Source organism: Lycorma delicatula, chromosome 2, assembly GCF_047948215.1.
Source record: "Lycorma delicatula isolate Av1 chromosome 2, ASM4794821v1, whole genome shotgun sequence".
Taxonomy (NCBI): Eukaryota; Metazoa; Arthropoda; class Insecta; order Hemiptera; family Fulgoridae; genus Lycorma; species Lycorma delicatula.
In genome coordinates, this window is record NC_134456.1 from 95,689,067 (window position 1) to 95,710,155 (window position 21,089).

At 34.9% G+C, this 21,089-nt stretch overlaps 2 protein-coding genes across 4 annotated transcripts in view; one reads left to right on the plus strand and one right to left on the minus strand.

The window, feature by feature from the left end:
- LOC142319028 (galactose mutarotase) overlaps positions 1-21,089 on the minus strand; it is a 101,021-nt gene that overhangs the window by 54,611 nt on the left and 25,321 nt on the right. The gene's annotated exons all lie outside the window — the stretch shown is intronic.
- LOC142319917 (uncharacterized) lies at positions 1,513-21,057 on the plus strand. The gene is made up of 3 exons (XM_075357591.1): positions 1,513-4,461; positions 10,572-10,681; positions 19,397-21,057. Exons 1-3 carry the CDS (start codon positions 1,758-1,760, stop codon positions 19,556-19,558), a joined length of 2,976 nt encoding a protein of 991 aa, XP_075213706.1. The 5' UTR covers positions 1,513-1,757; the 3' UTR covers positions 19,559-21,057.

A 21,089-nucleotide genomic window follows, 5' to 3' on the forward strand; every position in this document is an offset into this window, starting at 1 on the left:
CTTGTTACTTTCTCTCAGTTGTGCTTCCTGATCATCTAACTGCTGAATAATTGTGCCTATTTGTTCGTGACAAAATTCAATTGAACCGCCCAAATTTCTCTCCATTTCTTTTACTTCACTTTTAAAACCCTTAATTAAATTAAATGTATCTTTCAGTGTAATGTTTTTATCCTCCATATTTTGCAACATACTTAACCTTTTTTTCTTCGAGCATTTTTCACATCTCCAGGTTTTGTTTCCCTCTTTTAAAAACTTAATATCCTCTTTGCTCATATTAACACATGAGGCATGATATATTGAAGAATAATCACTGCAGACAATTTGAGGTAGCTGGCTTCTAAGAGATTTAGCACATACACTGCAACACATATTTACAAATATAAAATTTCTATTTATAATCACTAAAGTAAATGTTAAATTTTAAACTCAGATAATAGCACAAGCTTTCTCTCCACAACATGACCGAACTGTCCGACTGTTCATGACTAACTGACATTGTTGTTTAAAACAAAATTGTTTTTTTTTTTTTATTTACACAACTGCTCAAAAAGGAGTGCAATGTTTTTAGGGTGTATGTATGAATGTTCCACAATAACAGCTCAATGATAGAACTGATTTAGATCAATGACTCTGCGTTGGAATTCTTATGTTTCGGAGAGTATCATAGGCCCTATATATATACATATATGTGTATGTATATTTATAAAAATATATTTAGTAATGGAGATTTGCCAGTTGAAGCACATTAATTAATGCATTGTGAACCTCTATCACTGAGTGAACTGGGCTTGAAGTGAATGAATCGAATCAATAAACTGAATACTATTACAAAAATAATAAAATTATTATACATTAAATAAAATAAAACACTACTAAATAATTTCTGTTTAATAATAATGGGCTTCCTGTGGGGACTAACTGTGTGTGAGGCTAGAGTGGTGAGGTGATGCAAGCACCTCGTGTAAGGTTAAACCAATCATCACCATCAACTGGTAACAAACGGGATGTCTCTAGGGTGCTGTTTTGGAAGATTCAATGGATGCTCTTTAACATCTCTGCAAATAATCGTCCAGTTTTCAAAATTCAAACGGTGTATTTGATAGTATAACACAAAATAACGATGGAATCTAATCAAAACAAAATGTTTGTCAGCAAAGTTTTTTTCAGCAGTTGTGTTTTTAATAGTTATCTTTTGTTGTTTTTAATATTGGATTAATTTTCCGGACTAAAAGGAATTTTGGAAAAGACTGTTTGGTGGAGATTATACTTCAATAAAAAATAATAAAATATGATGCAAAATAAACGGTTTCAGTAGAGTAAATGTAAATTTATCATCAGAGATTTTAAGAAATATAATTTTTCTACTTTGTTAAAATAATTTTGTAGATTATTATCCAAAACTTAAAAATATCAGAGTAACTTGTATTTTTCCCCTTTTTACACAAACCTAAAATAACAAAAATAATTTTCTTATGTTGCAGGTACTGTTCTTCGCGGTAGGAACATGGCTCACATATTTCACCGTAGACGGTGTGACGTCTCTGCATTCATTACCGGATCATTTACAAGCTCCGCACAAAATTTCTGGCATTTACCAGAAGACTCCACACGACGTGTCCTTTGCACAGAGAATAGCGAGATGGTTTTGGACATCAGACGACAAAGTAAACGGCCCGGAATCGAAATATTCCCAAAATAAGCACCAACAGCAACAAGGAAAACAAGAAACGGTTCCAAAAGGCAGTTCGACAAACCTGATGGCGTTTTGGGTAGCACCCGCTACCCAAAACAAATACTCCAGACATACCGGAGGTCGCTCCGAAGAAAACTGTAATCCCTGCAATAAATTTCCGTGGGTGCCTGTACCTCGAGCTCTTCCTGCAGTCCCGGCTATTCTTTCAAGTAACGGTGACCAATTTTCCCTCACTATACCGGCTGTAAGTTTACAATACGGAGCACCTGTCGGCGGAAATAACAATTCTCCACAGTCGGTATATGGAGTACCGTCTAACGGAAATAAACATTATCCAAAACCGGTATACGGAGCACCGGTCGATCATAACAAACCGATTCAATCGTTCGGTTCTGATTTCGGAGGAAAACCACCACCACCGTCCCCGTCTCAACCTCCTCACCATCAACCTCAATACAATCCTCCTCCTCCGGTACACAAACCTTCACAATCGTACGGTATTCCTTCTGATCTGGGTAAAATCCCGTTATCTTATTCTAACACGGGATCTCTCGACTATCCTCCGAACATCCAGCATTCTGCGCCGTCGTCTATTGTTCAACAAAAGGTACAACCGCTTTTGGTGCATACACCTATACCGTTTCCATCGATGAGTCAAGGCCCGTTACCGCCTTTGTTTCAATATCAACAGTTCGCTGACACCAGTTCTTTAAGTTCTTACCTACAACCTCCAGCCCCATCAAACGGTCACGGTATCGTGAAAGAAGAAGAAGAACAACACTGCGGAAAATGCAGTGCTGAAGAACTTATTCCGAACGACTCGGTGCCTGCTCAAGCACAACACCAAGAAACCGGATCTCATTTACAGGCGGTAACGAACAATCACGAAGGGGTCGAAGTCATGAAAAGTGTACCGCTCGCAGAATATCTGTCTTCAGTAGAATATCCGCTGCAAGTCGTACAAGCTCCGATCGTAGATGTCGCAGATTTACCAAAATATATTAATCTACAGTTCCCAGGGCAGAACGGACCCGGTTTTCTTCAGCACAGCGGACATGCTCTTTTTGTAAACCACGGATTAAAGGTCGAAACTTCTTCAAAGCTTCCGTCTGATAACATCCTCTCCGCAAGTTCGTTGCAGAACAAGCTACCGGAAAATGAAAGAGCATCGTCGACAACTACTGCTGCTACTACTATTTCGGAGCCGATAAAAAGCACTTTATACAGCAGTTCATTACCGGTTTCCACTTTTCCTACGACAAAACAACCGTACACAAGCACTTCGAAACCGTCCTACTATTCGACGATATCGCAATTTATGCCACCGCTACCTGATCCCCCACAACAATTTTATAGAGAATTTAACACATCGTCTCTCGATCAGCAATCTAATACTTTCATTCGAGGCGGTGTACCTTCCAGTATGATATACTTAAATCCACCGCCGCTAAAAGGTACACCTTCTAATAATTGGTCTGGACAGACAACATCAGTGCCTTTAACGTATTCCTATGTGCCGACAAATCAACCGAGATTCCCCTCTCAACGACCAAATATTGTGTCCACTCAATCGGCGAAGAAACCCAAGCACGTTCATCAAATAATCGTCCCGTACACAACAAAGCACATACAAAATACCGCTATCGATAATCCAGGTTGGACACCAGTACCCCCTCAAGCAAGAAAAGTGCCGATGGAATCTATAGGAAACGGTCATCAGAATAATATAACGTATTCGATACCAACGGGTCTCCATCTAGGAGAATCTATTCCTTTCAGCTCAACGGCTTCTGAACAATTAGAAAGTTACAAACTTCCGAGTCCAGAAGAAGGGGTAACTCCAGAACTCGTTTCTCAACTTCTAAATTTTGAGGAGGGAAATAATCAGAACAGTATTCGAGCGGTGGTTCATCCCGGAGATGTACACCACGTATTAGCGGCAAATTTGAAAGCTCTTCTAAGAGGCGAGGAGGACAGCGTGGATTTACAACGACTTCAGAAAAATATTGATAATTGGACAGCAGAAGGGTACAAAACAAACTCTCCACCAGAAAATTTCCACACACTTACGACTCTTGGGCATCTTTCTCCGTCAAAGAATATCCCGGTTGAATATTTTACTACTCCGTCTGCATTCGACGATAACAACAGTAACGGTCACCGCGACAAGAGTAACAATAATTTCAATAGCAATAACAACAATATCACGAGTGATCTAGGCGACTACGAAACTTCTGGAAGTCAAAATCATCCGGTGAGAACTTCCTCTCACGTTCACACGAAAGCGAGCGACGAACAAGAATCTGAGGTTTATGAAAGTTGGTCTCTTTTGGATACCAAACTCAAGCCTAGCGTCACATCCGCTCCAAGAACCACAGCGGATTCAGTCAATGAAGTTTCACTGACAGATCTTGAAACGACCACCGTTTCATCGACAACTAAACCGTCGACATCTACAGACTCAGCAAGCGTAGAAGTAACACAACCCACATCAAAAGCGTGGGAACAGCTCCAAGTATCCATTTCCCCTCTTACTAAGGAAAAGGTCTACGTCGTTACACCTCAACCGGTTGCTTCAGAGGTCACCACACCTTTAACATTTTACGAACACGTTCCGACATCGATCACCTCTACCAGGGTTGACCGTTCCTATTCCGTTGAAACGGCGAAACGAACTACCCGTTACCTACACGAATCTTTACCTGCACAAAAGGAACCGCGCTCTCAAAATAATAATACGAGGAATTACACTTCTACAAAATCATTAGGTAATACCCAGTAATTATTTTCATTTAGAGTCAAAAAATTACTAGTAATAATCCGGTTATAATTTAGCTTAGTAAGAAAAATCTTAAAATAAAATACTCGTACAAGTATAGATTTTACCAAAACGATTAATTTATACAAAGGATTTTAAGCCGAATTAAAAGTTAAGTAAAAGATGGATAAGGTTAATTATAAACCCACCGGGTTGGTCTAGTGGTGAACGCGTCTTCTCAAATCAGCTGATTTGAAAGTCGGAGATTTCCAGCGTTCAAGTCCTAGTAAAGTCAGTTATTTTTATACGGATTTGAATACTAGATCGTGGATACCGGTGTTCTTTGACGGTTGGGTTTCAATTAACCACACATCTCAGGAACGGTCGAACTGAGAATGTACAAGACTACACTTCATTTACACTCGTACAGATCATCCTGATTCATCCTCTTAAGTATTATCTGAACGGTATTTACCCGAAGCTAAACAGAAAAAAGAAAAGGTTAATTATAGAAGGACGGTGAAAAAAAAAAGAATTGTTTATCAAGTTGTTAAATGTTAAAAATCTCAGTAACTTCAAACTTTGACATGAGAAAAATTAAATGTTAAAGACGAGCAAAATTTCCAATATTTCCTTCAGCTATCTATGAAAATTCTTTTCCTTCATCGTTTCAAAATACCGCTTTCTAAATTCATCCAACACTCATTATTATTTTTAATTTTAACGGGACACAATCCTCGTTTTCTGGAAAATAATTTCCTTTACTCAGTAATTTTAGACCGAGGACGAAGAATTCAAAGATAAGAGTTTTCATATAAATTTTAAACAGTTTATTTAATGAACCGAGAAATAAACATGATTGTTCCTTAAAACTAAATATATTCAATAGCTAAAATTTATTACTTTATTTCACTTAAACAATGAAGTTCTTCAACATTTTTGAAATCACAAAATTTTAAAAACTAAGATAAATTTTTAAAAACATATAATATGACTTAAACGATATGAAATTTATAAATTAAACTTTACAAGAACGTTAAACAAACAAATATAAAAGGCTAATTACCTTTTAAAGGTCATTCATGTCAGATTCATTACATACAGAGTGTTATAACCAAATAAAATAAATCCTCATTCTGATCAGCCAATCCTTTGATTACGTTTACGAAGTAAGAAGTGAAGGAACCCTATTTTTCGGGCGCCGAAGAAGTGTCGAGCTCGCTAACAGGTTCCGCAAGATGTTATTAAGTGCGTATGTATACCTGCGCACTACCGACTAAACCTCCACCCCTGGCAAACCGCCCATTCATGAAAACCGCTAATAAAGCATTACTTCAGGAAGGGGGAGTAACGCCCTCGCTTTCATTCAGTCATCAAAAGAACACCAACGGTCACGCACGCATTAGATTAAACGCAGCACCAATATCAGGACAACAAACTCAAGAACACACGTACTAACACGACTGGTACAGACATCATGCACACTTACTACCACGCACACGCACTCGCTGCACACACACGCATCATAACAAACACAGCACCCCATTCAGAACATCGCATCGCACCAACTCACAATGCGCACAACTGGCACACACTGCAAGCACACTTACTATCACAAACACACTGACCACAATCAACTACACGCACCAACCCATAAACACTTCCACACAAAACAATTTACCTCAACCGCCATCAGGCATGCTACGGAAGGGGAAGCAGTACAGTACCGTCAGACACAGGGGAGCGCAGTGTCCGCGGCCTCACTGCACCAAGGCGACCCCCGCACGCTTGCGGAGACCCCCAAGGCACTCATCCGCAGACCTGTCCAACCCGCACCCTCCGGCGTCTCCCTGTTGCACGAGTCTCTTCCCATGCCCTGAGATCTTCCATCACTACCCTTCCAAATCTTCCTACGGCTCTCCACGAATCCTCCGTACTCGCCAAGATGTCTTGCGGTTCCTCAGGTTGGAACACGTTTTCTCGGCTGAGATTGATTAATAATTCTGCTCGAGCGTCCGCATATCGTGGATACTAGAAGAATACATGGTGTGCGGTTTCCTCATCTCCGCGCACAAGACAGGCATCCGCGCTCTCAATGCCGAACTTGTGGAGGTAGGCTCAAAGCCGCCCTGGCCCGCCAGCTCTACGTTAGGCAGTAGACCAGCGACCCATGCGGTCTTTCACTCCAACGTCGTACATCTCCAAGGAGACGGTAACCATTTTAATTGTTAAAAAATCATCATCGGTATATTCTACGGAAAAATATATAAAAAAGAAATAAATAAAATTTAAAAGTTAGCAAAGAAATGATAAACAACATTAATTGACAAATACGATTTCTAAACTTTGAATTCTCGTAAAAGCAGTCTCTTTTTTATGGATTTGAATACTAGACTGCGGATACCTGTGTTCTTTGGCGGTTAGATTTCAATTAAACACATACATCAGGAGCGATCTACACGAGTCTGTTCAAGACTAAATAATTACCGGTACGTTTACACCTACCCTGAGGCTACGTTAGACCTGGCAACCCGGTAGCGGTAATCGAATTCGCTTTTAAACATGCACACTCAGACCCGGCAATAGCTCGAAAACGGTCAGAGAAAACAAAACAATCGAAAAATAAATTGCAAATACGATAAAATTACAGTTATAAAATATCACATCATATTTTAAATTAGTTAAACCTTACTTGTAAAGAAATCTTATCCGTGAAACATGCGACTCTGCGCATTTGATACTCGGTAACATCGGAGCAGAGATTTTAGAATATGAATCGATAATAAAAGAAAAACAAGCAGAAATAATAACTGCGATTTTAAACGATCCCAATAGGAAGCGTAAATTTAGTTTAAAAATATCAACTACTCGAGTCTCGATTCAGACTGTCTACCGCAACTCTTAGTGTAACGGTAAATAAAAAATACGTAAAAAAATTTGTTAAAATACCACTCTTAAATTAAACGCAAAAAAAGTAATTTGACAACAAGCTTTGATGGTACACGTAAGATTAAGTGAAAGTTATAGCCTCAAATTAAAAATTTCATGTTTTTGCCAACTTTTTCATATGCGTGATGAATGGCCTAAATAGTGGGGTGTAGCAGCGCCTCACTCTTATTCTTTCACAAATCTTACATACATCATCAAATCTTGTTGTCAAATCATTCTGAGATACCGTCCTAAAATTATTTTTTTACCTTTTAGTGCGTTTAATTTAAGAATGGCGTATGAAATTTTTTTTAGATTTTTTTTCTACTTTTTAGTGCAGTTAATATAAGAGTAGTTTATAAACATTTTTTACACATTTTTTATTTTCTACGAGTCTTCATAAGTTGATACTTTACAGCTGCACTGGCGAACAGGTTTCAGCGACCTTTCGAAGTTTTCATGCCTCCAATTTCCAATACCGCAGTCAAGAGTATAGGGAGCTTTAAAAGTTCATATATCTTAAAATATTACTGTATATACTCATATAGACTTCAAACATCACAAATCTTAGGTCTCTAATCTCACATATTGAAATCGCTTACGCATTTATGCATCGTATGCTCTCATGCATACATAAACCAGTCAGTAATGTCACTCAATAAAGAAAATTCCGGATTTTCAACAGCCATTAATCAACAGCCATTTAACAAAAGTTGCGGGCAATTTTTTTTTCACCGTGTATGCGGTCGGTGTTCAGATTATGTCGGCAGCAATATTACTTTTTTGTTTTTTGAACCTTTTTCATGTTTTTTTTTTTTTTTGCAATTTTAAGGAGATTTTGATCTTAGTTTGTAATCTACGCGGGGAAAATGTAAAACGCGCCCACTTCTCACTTATGATCGAAGAGGAGTAATGACTTTTATTTACTAGGTCATAAGTATCATGAATCATCAGATATAAATATTGAATGTAACGGTTACATGAAATTTTAATTTTTGTCTCAGCCGTAGAAAAAATACTTTCGTTCAATTGACTAAATTGAATATCACCACCATGGATAATTATTTCACTAAGAGAATAAGCATGTAAATAAGGTTGCACAAGATCAAGGGGCATCGTTTTACTGAACAACTTAGGGGTATCTAGCGACTTAAAATGTGTTGCAATCAGGAACAAACCTGTATGCAAAATTTCAGAGAGAATGGATAAGCGGAAGTGCTTCAAAATTCGACTGAAAGGTATCGTACCATGAACCACCTACATAGTCCAAGAGCGAGTTATTGTGGTAAAAAAATAAGAAATTCACTCACAACGTTCCTCCCATAAAGATCAATTTATTTTTTATTTATTCTTTATTGTTACAATACGGTCTACAAGATCCCAAAATAAAACTGTACAAAGGGCCTCTTCCATAGATCAAGTAGATAAAACTTATCACAAGAAATAAAGACGCGTGAACCTTACATCTATCAAACAGCCTACGAATAAAATTTTTAATTGAATTTAAGGAAGTAGTTCTCATCCCTGTTTGAAAGAATCGTTACCAGAATATAATATAAAATCCAATAAAAATTTTCTTAATTAAAAAATAATGTACGATTTGTAAAAAAAAAAAATTATAATGAAGATTTCAAATTTATTTGGTACTAATCATTTTTAGATGATGAAACGATCGGATCAGATTTACCTGGATTGGTTATAATAATACTTTTGCTTACAGCAAACATAGCTGCAATCGCTTGGTATAATTAATTTACAACTATTAAAAACCATCTTTTACAGTAGCGGCTCGCGTACAGGCAATGTGGCCTGCAGCACCCCCTATTTCCACTTGATATTATCGATAACATTTAATATAATGAGTTCTTTTTTCTTTAATTCTTTCTCTATACTTGTACAATAAACAATCCTTAAGTTTAATGTCAGTAGCCATCCTTCAGTTTATGAAAAAGATACAGAAATCTTTGTACGGAACTGTGCGCTTCACAGTTCCATCGGCGTGGTGTTTGGCTGTTGTGCGCTTGCGCAAATAGGAAACTGCACGTGAGGCTGCGAGGGAGATAGAGAGCACTGTCGTTCCCGCAGTGCCGACGCTGGTGTGCTAGTGGAAGGTATTTTTTTTTTTACTCCGCGAGTGTATGGAACGTTCCTTGTTCGTTCCCTTTTCTAGTTTAGTCGGTGGAAGGAATATGAAAACGGTTTAGTTGTTTTTCCACTAGCGATCAGAAGATGGCGGAAAGCAAGGGTTCTTTGATTGCCAAATCTGCCAAAAAACACGCTGGAAGATCGAAAGAGAAGGTAATGAGTAAAAATTATGTTTGTGTTTCTATTTACATAGAAATTTAAATTAAGCACCATTGGACTATAGTATTTTAAGCGGACATTTTATTAAGTTATTATCTAATAATACTAAAAAATATTATCTGTGTTGACATTTTACTATTTATTCGGTTAAATCGATGTGCTTAAAAACCGTGTACCACATTCTTGAATGTAATAAAGTGTAGAATTAGATTATTATTCTGCTTCCAGCTGTTCTATTTCATTCATTCGTGTCGGTTCTTTCATTTTACAGAAAACTTTAACCGTGGTCTTGAAAAGGCCCAAAAAAAATAATTCTGGGGCAGTACCACCACAAATTTTAGCTAAGAGCCGCCACTGATCTCTTATCAAAACATATAATAAAGAAAACTATCGAGAGCTTTCGACTGTTCACACTATCATCGCAAGTATAAACTACAAAATATAAATCGGCCGTTTGGGTCCGTTCTTATCAGAATACTTAAAGAAATAAATACTGATATTACATAACATCATTTCTCAAATGATTGTAACATCATTTCTCCCTATAATTCTGATTAATTATAAATATTAATATTTGCCAACAGAAAAACGAACAACACGTACGATGTTCTGCGAAAGAAAACACCCATGTATTTGTATATTTGCAGAATTGATAGCGAAGTGAAAAGGCTTTCACTCGTATCAAAAGGCCAAAATTCAGTTCGAGTAACGACAAGAAAATATGTTATAAAAAATATCAACATAAGATGATAAATATATTAATATTTTATAATAAAATCCTTCGTTTTCTAAAGGTAGTGATAATCTATCATCGGTTATCGCTAACATCATGGAATGTTGAAAGCGTACATTACTTTTTTTCTTAATTTTTTTTTATATATGTTACAGATATTAAAGTAGCGAATAAAGCGGTACCGACGGTTTCGAAACCAACCTTAAAAGACTCGATGGAAAATATTAACCCGATAGACGACAACAGCAGATTTGGAATCAAACTGGTTTGTATTTGTATTCAATTTATACTAAGTAGTAACCGAACATTATATACGTATCATCCAAATCCGATAAAAAAAAGACCGGCTACCTCCCAAAATAAAACCTTACGTTTTTAATTTTACTTAAAAAGCAACTATCTAGCAGCTCCGTATATAGGACAAAGAAGTAAATAAATAAATTTCTGCAATTTTACTTCACCGATTTAATGTCCATCTCTTTCTGTCGTCATGCATTTATGTACGTAACTCTAAATATAATACAGGCTACCTGAACTATTTACTGCATCTTCCGTTGTCGGTTTTCTATTTTACAAAAAGCGTTCCAAAAGGCAACTGCTGAACTTTAGAGGTGAATTAAATAACAAAAAAAAAAAGAAACGTTCGTATAAACACGAGTCCGGAAACTTTTTGTTTTCGAGTTATAGCAAAGGAAATTTTCTAATAGAATGAAATTCGGTAAAACGAAGGTATAATAAAATCATTATTAACAGGCAAAATTAGCGGTCTGATCTTTTTTTGCAATGTTGTATAATCCATCCGAATCTTTAATAAATTAATATAGGCGTTAAAAATTGATATATAGTCTCTCAATCCGTTTATAATTAAATATATTTTATGCTTTACTAGCCGGAACCCAGATCCTTGGGACCCGGGTTGGTCCAGAGGAACCCCGGAGTCGACTCAGGGTCTCCCGAAGCCACGGGGCCTACCCCAAAGCCGCAGAGCTCGCTACGCTTACCATTCCGTATTGCCAGGGGGACCGGCGTCCTGGAAACCCGCCAAACTCGCTTCGGTCGTCGTTCCCGTCTACGCAGAGGGCTCCGCCCCCTGGACCTCCTCAGTGTTCGTTACCCACATGGTTGTGAGAATAGTACTAATAAATAAATAATTAAAGTATTCCGGCTTTATAGAAACCTGAAAAAGAAACTAAATTAAAAAGATAGAATAATAGTAACTACGGTAACCTTTGACGACGAAAAATTCATATCTTATTTCTTTGTCGTGATGACAGAACTATAATAATGAAGTAAAAGGAAATGAATATCTTTAATTCACAATTTCTGAAGAAATAATGAATATTTTTAATATCTTAATATTCCAGGGAGCTAGACCCTCGCTCTATGATTAAAACCTTGCGTGGCAAAGACGAATGTATCCTACAAATTTGAAAAAAATCGGTCGGTTGATTCTCGCGTAATGCGAGGTGTGGGTTACATGCTGGAGTCATCGTCGGTCCTTATTTCTTTAAAAATGAGGCTGGATCACGTGTTGCTGTTAATGGTGATTACAGATCAATGATTAGTGATTATTTGTTTCCAAATTTGCATGACATCTAACTGTAACAGTTTTGGTTTCAACAAGATGATGCCACACCTCATACTGCTACCGAAACAATAGATTTACTGAAAGAACAATTTAGCGACAAAATTATTTCATGAAATGGTCCAGTGAATCGGTCTCCAAGATCATATGACCTGACGCCACTGGATTATTTTCTTTAGGGATATGTAAATTCTCCGGTTTATGCTGATAAACCAACAACAATTGATAAGGCACAATTGCTTCCAAAGTGGAAGCAATTTATGCTTTGGGAGCAATGCTTCCAAAGCGCAAGCCAACATAACTTGTGTTATTAATGAAATACATTCCCAATTACTTGATAAGATGGTTCAAAATTGGACTGATCGAATTCGGTTCCTCAAATCTAGGCGTGGTGACATATGCCTGAAATTATTTTCAAAAATTAAATGTCAGAAAGTTATCTTTCAAATAAACAAAATTGGCTTCAAACTTACTTTTTTATGTGTTTTATTTCAATTCAAAGTTCTTATCACTCTAAAAAAACCTTCTTTAGTATATTTTGGGTTTTTTACTATAACTTTTTCAAGAATCAGAATTAGTGCTTCTGTCATTCATATAATTTTTATTTTAGTAGTTCTGTCATTATGAATGAAGTGATCAATAGTTGTATTACCATTTAAATAATAATGTAATGATTTATTTACTGCAACTGATCAATCTTGGGGACTCACTGTAATTGTAAATAAAGTACTCACAATCCTTGTAAATAAAGTAATGGAAAGTTTTGTTAAATTTCATAACTTATTCAGAATTACACACTTTACTTTATTAAAGATGAAGCAAACATTAAATAACTGGCTTAGTATATCTCACAAAAAAAACAAATAATCCACTAGAAAATACGAAGTGTACTTAAACTTTAAAAGAAACGATTATGATATATGAACTGAAAAAGAGATTATTATAAAGAAATAATAAAAATAAATAAAAAGCTTTTTATCATTATATTTTATATATACACATAATATAGATCTTGTCAGGATTATCAGGTTTGCTATTTCATGGATAACAAAAAGGATATGATCCAGTGTTTTCCAGAAAGAATTAAAGCAAACAATTTAAAAACCTTGATCAGAGCAGCATTATGTAATATTATGAAAATAAGAAAAAAATGATTATAATCAACTTTAACAGATATATTAATCATTATTTTATGAAATAATAATAGTGTAACTATGCAAAGATAAAGTAATAAACAATAAAATAACTTAAAAGTTATTAAATATTAAATGATTGATATATATTTAAAGTGAGCAAAAAGTTCTTCGGATATGTAATTTGTGGTATTATTTAAAAACTTAACAACTTGATACCATTAATATGAAAGAAAATATTTTAATTTAATTTTAAACAAATTAAGGTATTAAAGTTACATATTAAAAATCATATTTAGGTATTTTCTTGTAGAGAATCATGCTATGCAACATGAAAATAGTTGTCGCTTTATATGGAAGTGAAACTTGGACGATTGGGGTACCTGAGAAGAAAAGATTAGAAGCTTTTGAGATGTGGTGCTATAGGAGAATGTTAAAAATCAGATGGATGGATAAAGTGACAAATGAGAGGTATTGTGGCAAATCGATGAAGAAAGAAGCGTTTGGAAAAATCTAGTTAAAAGAAGAGACAGATTTATAGGCCACATATTAAGGCATCCTGGAACAGTCGCTTAATATTGGAGGGTCAGGTAGAAGGAAAAAATTGTCCAGGCAGACAATGTACAAGACTACACTTCATTTACATACATATCATCCTCATTCATCCTCTGAAGAATTATCTAAACGGTAGTTACCGGAGGCTAAACAGGAAAAAGAAAGGCAGACAACGTTTGGAGTATGTAAAACAAATTATTAGGGATGTAGGATGTAGGGGGTACACCGAAATGAAACGACTAGCACTATATAGGGAATCTTGGAGAGCTGCATCAAACCATGACTGAAGAAAAAAAAATGATAAAAAAATAATCGTTGAAAAGCTCTCAATGAGGGCTTATTACTGCATATTAAGAAAAGGCTATTTTGGATGTTTTTGGTCCAATCGATTGCAATCAAAAGGGGAGATGCACAACTAGATATTACAACAGTCCTAAATTCAAAATTTCAACATTCTACGGCTAATCGTTTTTTGAGTTATACAAGGTACGTACAGACGTCACGCCGAATCTAGTCAATATGGATTCAGGGATGATCAAAATGGATATTTCCGGTGAATCTGAGAACCGAAATTTCTCGGGATCACAATACTTCTTCAATTCGTACAAGGAAGTAAAACTCTAAGGTAAGTAAAACCTGAGAAATGATACAGCTTTATATCTCCGTTTTCAGTCGATTTCAAAAGAAATGTAATGTCTTTGAAAAAAGAACAAAAATAGTATCTTGAATGGAATTAAATTTTTTGTAGTTACTCAAAAGGAATGCACTTTATTTCAGTAAAATCGTTCCTTCAATTTTTGAGATAATAATGAGAAACCACCTCAAGCAAATTTATTATTTAACGTAGGGGTAAATGTAATGAAGCGCACAAAAGATCGATGTAAGGAAAATTTTTGTTTAAAAATATAAGTTAGTTGAAAGAACGTTTTACCTTCGAACTGAAAAATCAGCGATTCATTTTACAGTGAAATCTGAACGAATTGCAACTATCAAGTTAAAAAAATATTAGTACCGTAATATACTATACGTAATGGGTTTTTTCAGAAACTTGAAACAAAACTTACGAGTATAATTACTTACAGCAAAAACATCTATTATAGAAGTGTCTGCTTGTTCGAGAATTTAAACGATGGAAGTTTTAAATGAAACTTGTATGCATATATACGTATTAGATTACTGTGAGATATTTTTACGACCGAGTTAGGAATCTAACACAGAAAAAACAAAGATATAAAAAAATAAACGTCAACATGAAACTGCACAAAAAGTCAGGAAAATTAGCTTAAATAATATATAAAATGTAAAAATAGGTAAAAAGAATTTCGCACGATAATTTCTTAAGATTATAAAAAACTGTTGTATTTTTACGTAAGGTATATAATAATTTATTTGATGATGACGTATGATATGTAAATGGCGTTAAAAGCTCAAGATTTTAGAAAGTCAAGATAACAGAACCGATTCTTTTTTATTATGAAAAGAATATAGGTGAATCGACTGAAACAGATGATTATGGTTCAATTCGTGATACACAATTTTAGATAAGAACATAACAATCGTCACATTTTCATAAGAAAAAAAACACATTTCAAGTGATACTATCATTAAAGCATACCTTAATTGCAGTAAAATTCAAATATATTTATTATCTTATACAATCTCAAATTTATTTAACGGTAAAAGATTAAAAAAACAACAGTATATAATCTAACACGATTATTTCAACAAAAGTCGAATAAAACAAAAAATAACAATAAAATTCTTATTTTTATTTATAATAATTTTTACAATATTTTTTATTTTCCCGGCGAACAGCTGCATTAAAGGGAAAAGTACAGTATCATATCAATAATGGAGTACCGGGTTATTTTTCCAAATTTTTACAATTTAGAATCCAACTAGTTCATCTAAACCAAAGAAACAAATGAGTATGACTTCAAAAAATGAAGAAAGTCGGGACGAAACGTGGCGACATCTAAAGCCAGGTAGGCAGCCTCCTTGCCTAAGACACCCCGCACACAAGAGCGGGGAAGTCGGGGTGCTTCCGATGATGACACGGAGAACCCTGATGGTATGAGTGGTCGTGTTGAGGGGAAGAGCATGCGAAATACATATCAGAAACCTTATAGGTTAGGGCCGGGAAGGACCTCTCCTGGGGAGAACCCACCGGGTTGGTCTAATGGTGAACGCGTCTTCTCAAATCAGCTGATTTGGAAGTCGAGAGTTCCAGCGTCCAAGTCCTAGTAAAGACAGTTATTTTTACACGGATTTGAATACTAGATCGTGGATACCGGTGTTCTTTGGTGGTTGGGTTTCAATTAACCACACATATCAGGAACTGTCGAACAGAGACTGTACAAGACTACACGTCATTTACACTCATATCATCTTCACTTATCCTCTGAAGTATTATCTGAACGGTAATTATCGGAGGCTAAACAGGAAAAAGAAAGAGGGTCTCCTGAAGAGAGGCATCTCGGCTATCCAGAAGCGCAAGTTTGGCTGTTCCTATAATCCAGGGGAGACCCCGATGGGAGCCTCTGGGGGGGGGGGGGCAACTGCTGCCACGACACTCCGGAGCGATCGAGATATTGCTTTAAGGTTGCACCGGTCGCTCTGCGAGTGACCACAAAAAAAAAACAATCAAATGTACGTATCGATTCACATTTGCCTCAAATACTTATTTTATGGGGCGTTGATCGTATTAGTCTTTTTTCAAAATTCGTTAAGGAGGTGGGAGGATATCGCGAAAAAAACAATTTCGATTTTTTTCAGAGGCATCTTAGAGAAAACGTAATTAAAGAAAATTTGTTACCTACAAATATAACTAATTTTTTTTTTCAAAAAATCAACCGTTAAAATTGAAATATAAATGTTATTTGTTTTTTTGCTTTATGTCCCTTCGGTTTAAATACTTTTCAAAATTGTTTTGAAATTTTATACTTCATATATACAGTTATCATGAAATGTTACCATTTTTTTTTTTTTAATACAGACCCTGGACCAATAATGCAGAAAAGTTTTTTCAAAATTCTTTTACTCTTACCTTAACCTCTATCGAAGGGAGCGTTAGATCTAGAGAAAATTTTACAAACAAATATGTTAAGCTTAACCTATACACGAATATTTTTATAAAACCTTTCTTGAAATTTATTCCACATCTCTACATGATTTTGGTTTGCTTAGCATTTCTTCCGTCACCACGTCATTCGGTCTACTCAGTAGCCTCATTCGAGGCTACTGAGCCTAGAAACAGTTTAGCGACCAGTGTCCTAAATAGCTCCTAGAGCTTGCCTAACAGCGTGAGCGGACCAAGCGCGGTGACATACACCACCGGCTTACGTATCCCAACCGCTCTCTTGTCATATATTTACTAAAATGGGTAGGCGCACCCCGCCAACTACTTGAAATATATATGACACCCATAACAAAATTTATTTCGACTAAGCAGCAATTCGCTGCCACGCCTAGGTAGCTGAATGCCATCAAGTACCTATCCACCATTTTATAGCGCTTGGAGCGATAATAGTTGGCTGGTGGTCAGCCATACTCAGGGTTGGCTTCTCACAGCAATGCGGTAAGAATCTTTCCCTTACGTAAACTACGGATGCCAGCTGAACAAAGCAACCGCATCTAGGAACTCCCACACGGCTCGCGGCTCTCGCCACATTGATTCGCCGCTTGTGAGTGGCCAATTTTCCCCTTGACCTCTAAGTTCCCGGGTGGCCTGGTCTCTGGCCCTCCCAAGAGTCTCTACAGGATATATATATATATATATATATATATATATATATATTTTATTTTTTTTGGCTCTAAACTGTTTAATTTTTATTATTAGAAAATATTTCTTTTCGTATTTTTCTTCATCACTAAAAGGGTTATTTAAATTAGAATAGCTTTGGCATCTATATTATTTTCCGTATCCAAAATGAGAAGCAATTTTTTTCATAACTTTCATAAAGTTATATTTTATTTTTCAAAATGTTTAACAATTCTCTTTTAAATTTTTTATTTTATTGTTAGGGATCACTCCTTTATAAATAATTTTTCCTAAATTTCTCCCGCAGTGTAAGGAACTCCCCTAAAATCAAAAAGATATTTACTTTAAATTTGGGAATTTTGATGCTTAAATCTTATTATTTTGGTAATCATTAAATGACTGGCATAGCTGGGAGTCGTGCAATAGTTTGCAATCTTTCTTATAGATTACAACAGTTTTCAAAATTTATTTATTTCCGACAGAGAATTTTGTTTAAAACAAATGTTATACAGAAAATCAACAAAAGAACAAAAATAAAACAGGAAACGAATATAAATAGAAATTTAACATCTTTATTCATTTTAACAAACAGCCTGACGAAACGAGTACAAACTTTCACCACATATGAATTAAAAACGTTGTAATATATAAACATGAATGAATTTTTTTTTACAAATGAAAATCGCTCAAAAAAAGCGACGAATAAATATACAATTTTGACCTTTATTGCAAACTTTTTTTCTCAAAGGCATACATAATATTTTTTTTAAATATATGAAAATAAATAAAATTTCAAGAGTAACAGCTGATCAAACATTATTTTTAAATTCGATGTATTAAGTTTAACAGTTGTTCTACAGACTTCGATAAAAAAATTATTAGCGCAGATTTCCAGAAAACATTTTTCTTCTTTTATTGTACTCTTGTAGGGAAAAAAATGTTAACATTTGTACAAAAGATTCCTTATATAGAAAAGGACTTAATATAACGCCCAGATGCGAACAAAAACCGGCGATCAAATCCGACATTCTTCAAAATGTTTTTTCTTTTTTAAAACTTCAAATTTACTCGATACGACAATGGTTGCATGTGAAAAAAGTTTCACATGTTTAGCATACTACAAGCCCCACCTTACAATTCCAGCAACATTTTGATCATCCCTTGCCGTAAGGATCGGTCATATCAAAAATTGTTTCAGACAAAAGTAATGTTTAGAGGACTAATGGCCACTATAAACCAATTCGATACTGTGCCTATTAAGGAAGGTATGATTTTTTGACTTCGATCGAAACCCCCATTTTTCCACTCCCTGGGCCAACGGTTGGTGATATTAAAAAACTTTACTTACATAAGTTTTAGGCTCTTATTCAAATAACAATAGGAACTTTAAACGAATTCGATATTTTACTTAATAAGAAAGTTTCAACGATATTTTGTTGTTTTTTTCGAAAAAGACGTCCCATTTCCACTCCCAATTTTGTCCACTAATGAACTCGATCGAGATTTTTGGTGGTTATATTTTACGTATCAATTTGAAAGTGATTGACGCAAAATTATGGCAGTTATCGTGTCCATAAGAAAGTGAAATATGTATATAAACTTTTAAAATGACGGTGGTTTTGGGGTCTGGGGGATGTAAAACGCGAAGATATGTCGAAATTTTCCGGAAGTCGAATCACGGTACCCGTTACAATAGGTAACTTTCTTATGAAATGTACCTAAAACACGTACACACACATCAATCTTCTCCTGAATTACTCAGGAATAAATGAAAAATAAATATAGAATAATTTGTTTTAGATGTAAAACTTAACAATAATTAGAAATAATGATGATAAATAGAACAGACACCTACATTTCAGATATTTTACTCATTATTCAATGCTGCATTTTACATTAAATTTAAGATGAAAAAATAATTTTAAAAAAAATAAAATTTTTTTTCAGATACCTGATGGTAAAAACAACCGGCTCAGACGATATCAAGATAACAAAGGTTATTTCCGATTCTTTCCAGAATTATTAAAAGCAAGTGATTATTTAGAAGATGGAGATATCGAACAAATAAGAAGAGTTGCGTTTGAGCTGAAGAAAGAAGGTTCAACTTGAGTTATAAGAAATAAATTAACTTATACTTCATTATCTTCTGATTAAGTATTAAAACTATGAAAGTACAGAACCACCTCGTTCAATGTAATTTTTTTTAAAGCCTACGATAAAAAGGGGACCTGTAGCAGAGCGATAGAATATTTGTCTTTCATCAGGAAATTTTGCGGTTCAAATCCTAGCATATGTTAAAAAAATATTCCCGCGCACAAGCTTTCAGCTTATAAGGTAAATTAACGATCTAGCAAAAAAACTCACACATATATATTACCATCATAGACTGAAAATTAGAAGCTATTCCTAAGCAAACGTCGGTTTTTACTGAACTTATATAGAAAATTAAACATTTAAAAAAATATATAAATAAAATTACTTGTTAGCACTTATTCAACAAAAGAAGAATTTAATGGGCGTCAGAGGTTTGTTTAAGCACGGCATTTTTTAAAAAAAAAAAAAAAAGAGAGAAAGAAAAGTATTTCTTTATAGAATATTTTGTGTACAGAGCAAAGTTATAAAAACCAACACCAAGACGATATTATTTTACGTCAATCGTTTACAGTAAATACACTGATTAGCCGATTATTTCTAATCACGATTCTGTTCTTTTTAGTATCCCACACTGCAAAGCTTAGAAAAAATCACGAGTCTTACGGGCAAACAATGTTGTCACACGTATTGCTATAATGTTCAGTTAAACGCGTATTAATGTAGCGAACGACACGGTAGATAGATAGTTCATTAGTCGTGTACTTTACTGTGTCGGCTGTTCTACCCGCATTTACACAAAAAAAAACCTTCCTCATAGATCGGCTTCGGCATTCTTGAAATTTAAGCCGACATCTGTAAAATATACAAACACAAGAATATTCCGATTATATTAATCAAACGTGAACTCGAACAAATAACACGCTCGTATACAAGATTTTAATTTCGAAAACAAATAAAAATTACCAGATAAATTGATTTCCTTTTGTGAGGAAGGCGGTCCTTTTTATTTTCCTATGAAAATACACTAATATTTTTTTTATCCGCATCAAAGGTCCCGTAAGTGACCCGTAACAGAGTTACGGCACTATTAAAGAAAGCAAAACATAATTTTATAACATGATTCTATTATATCGTCAAAATTAATTAGCAAATTTCATCGTAAACATAAAAAAACTGAATCTATTTGAAATCTTCTCAATTTTTCTGAGCTAAGATGAAAGAAATTCTGGAGGACTTCAATTGGGAAAATATCCTACTCGATGACAATCGAAAAGATGGAATGCGGTGTGAAATATTATAGCGTATTAGAGAAGCGACATCTGTAGTTTTAAGTAAGAAAAGTTTAAATAATAAGAAAACAAAGAAATTATTTGAAATTAATTATTTATACAATACAAATGAAAACGACTGATAAAGATATAAATTAATTTCAAAGCCCTAAAACTGAAATCATTTAAAGTAGCGCGATTTAAAAAGAATAAGATTTAAAAATAAAACTATTACGTTGCTCGAGGTGGTTCTTTTACATTTTTCAACCGGCAATAAA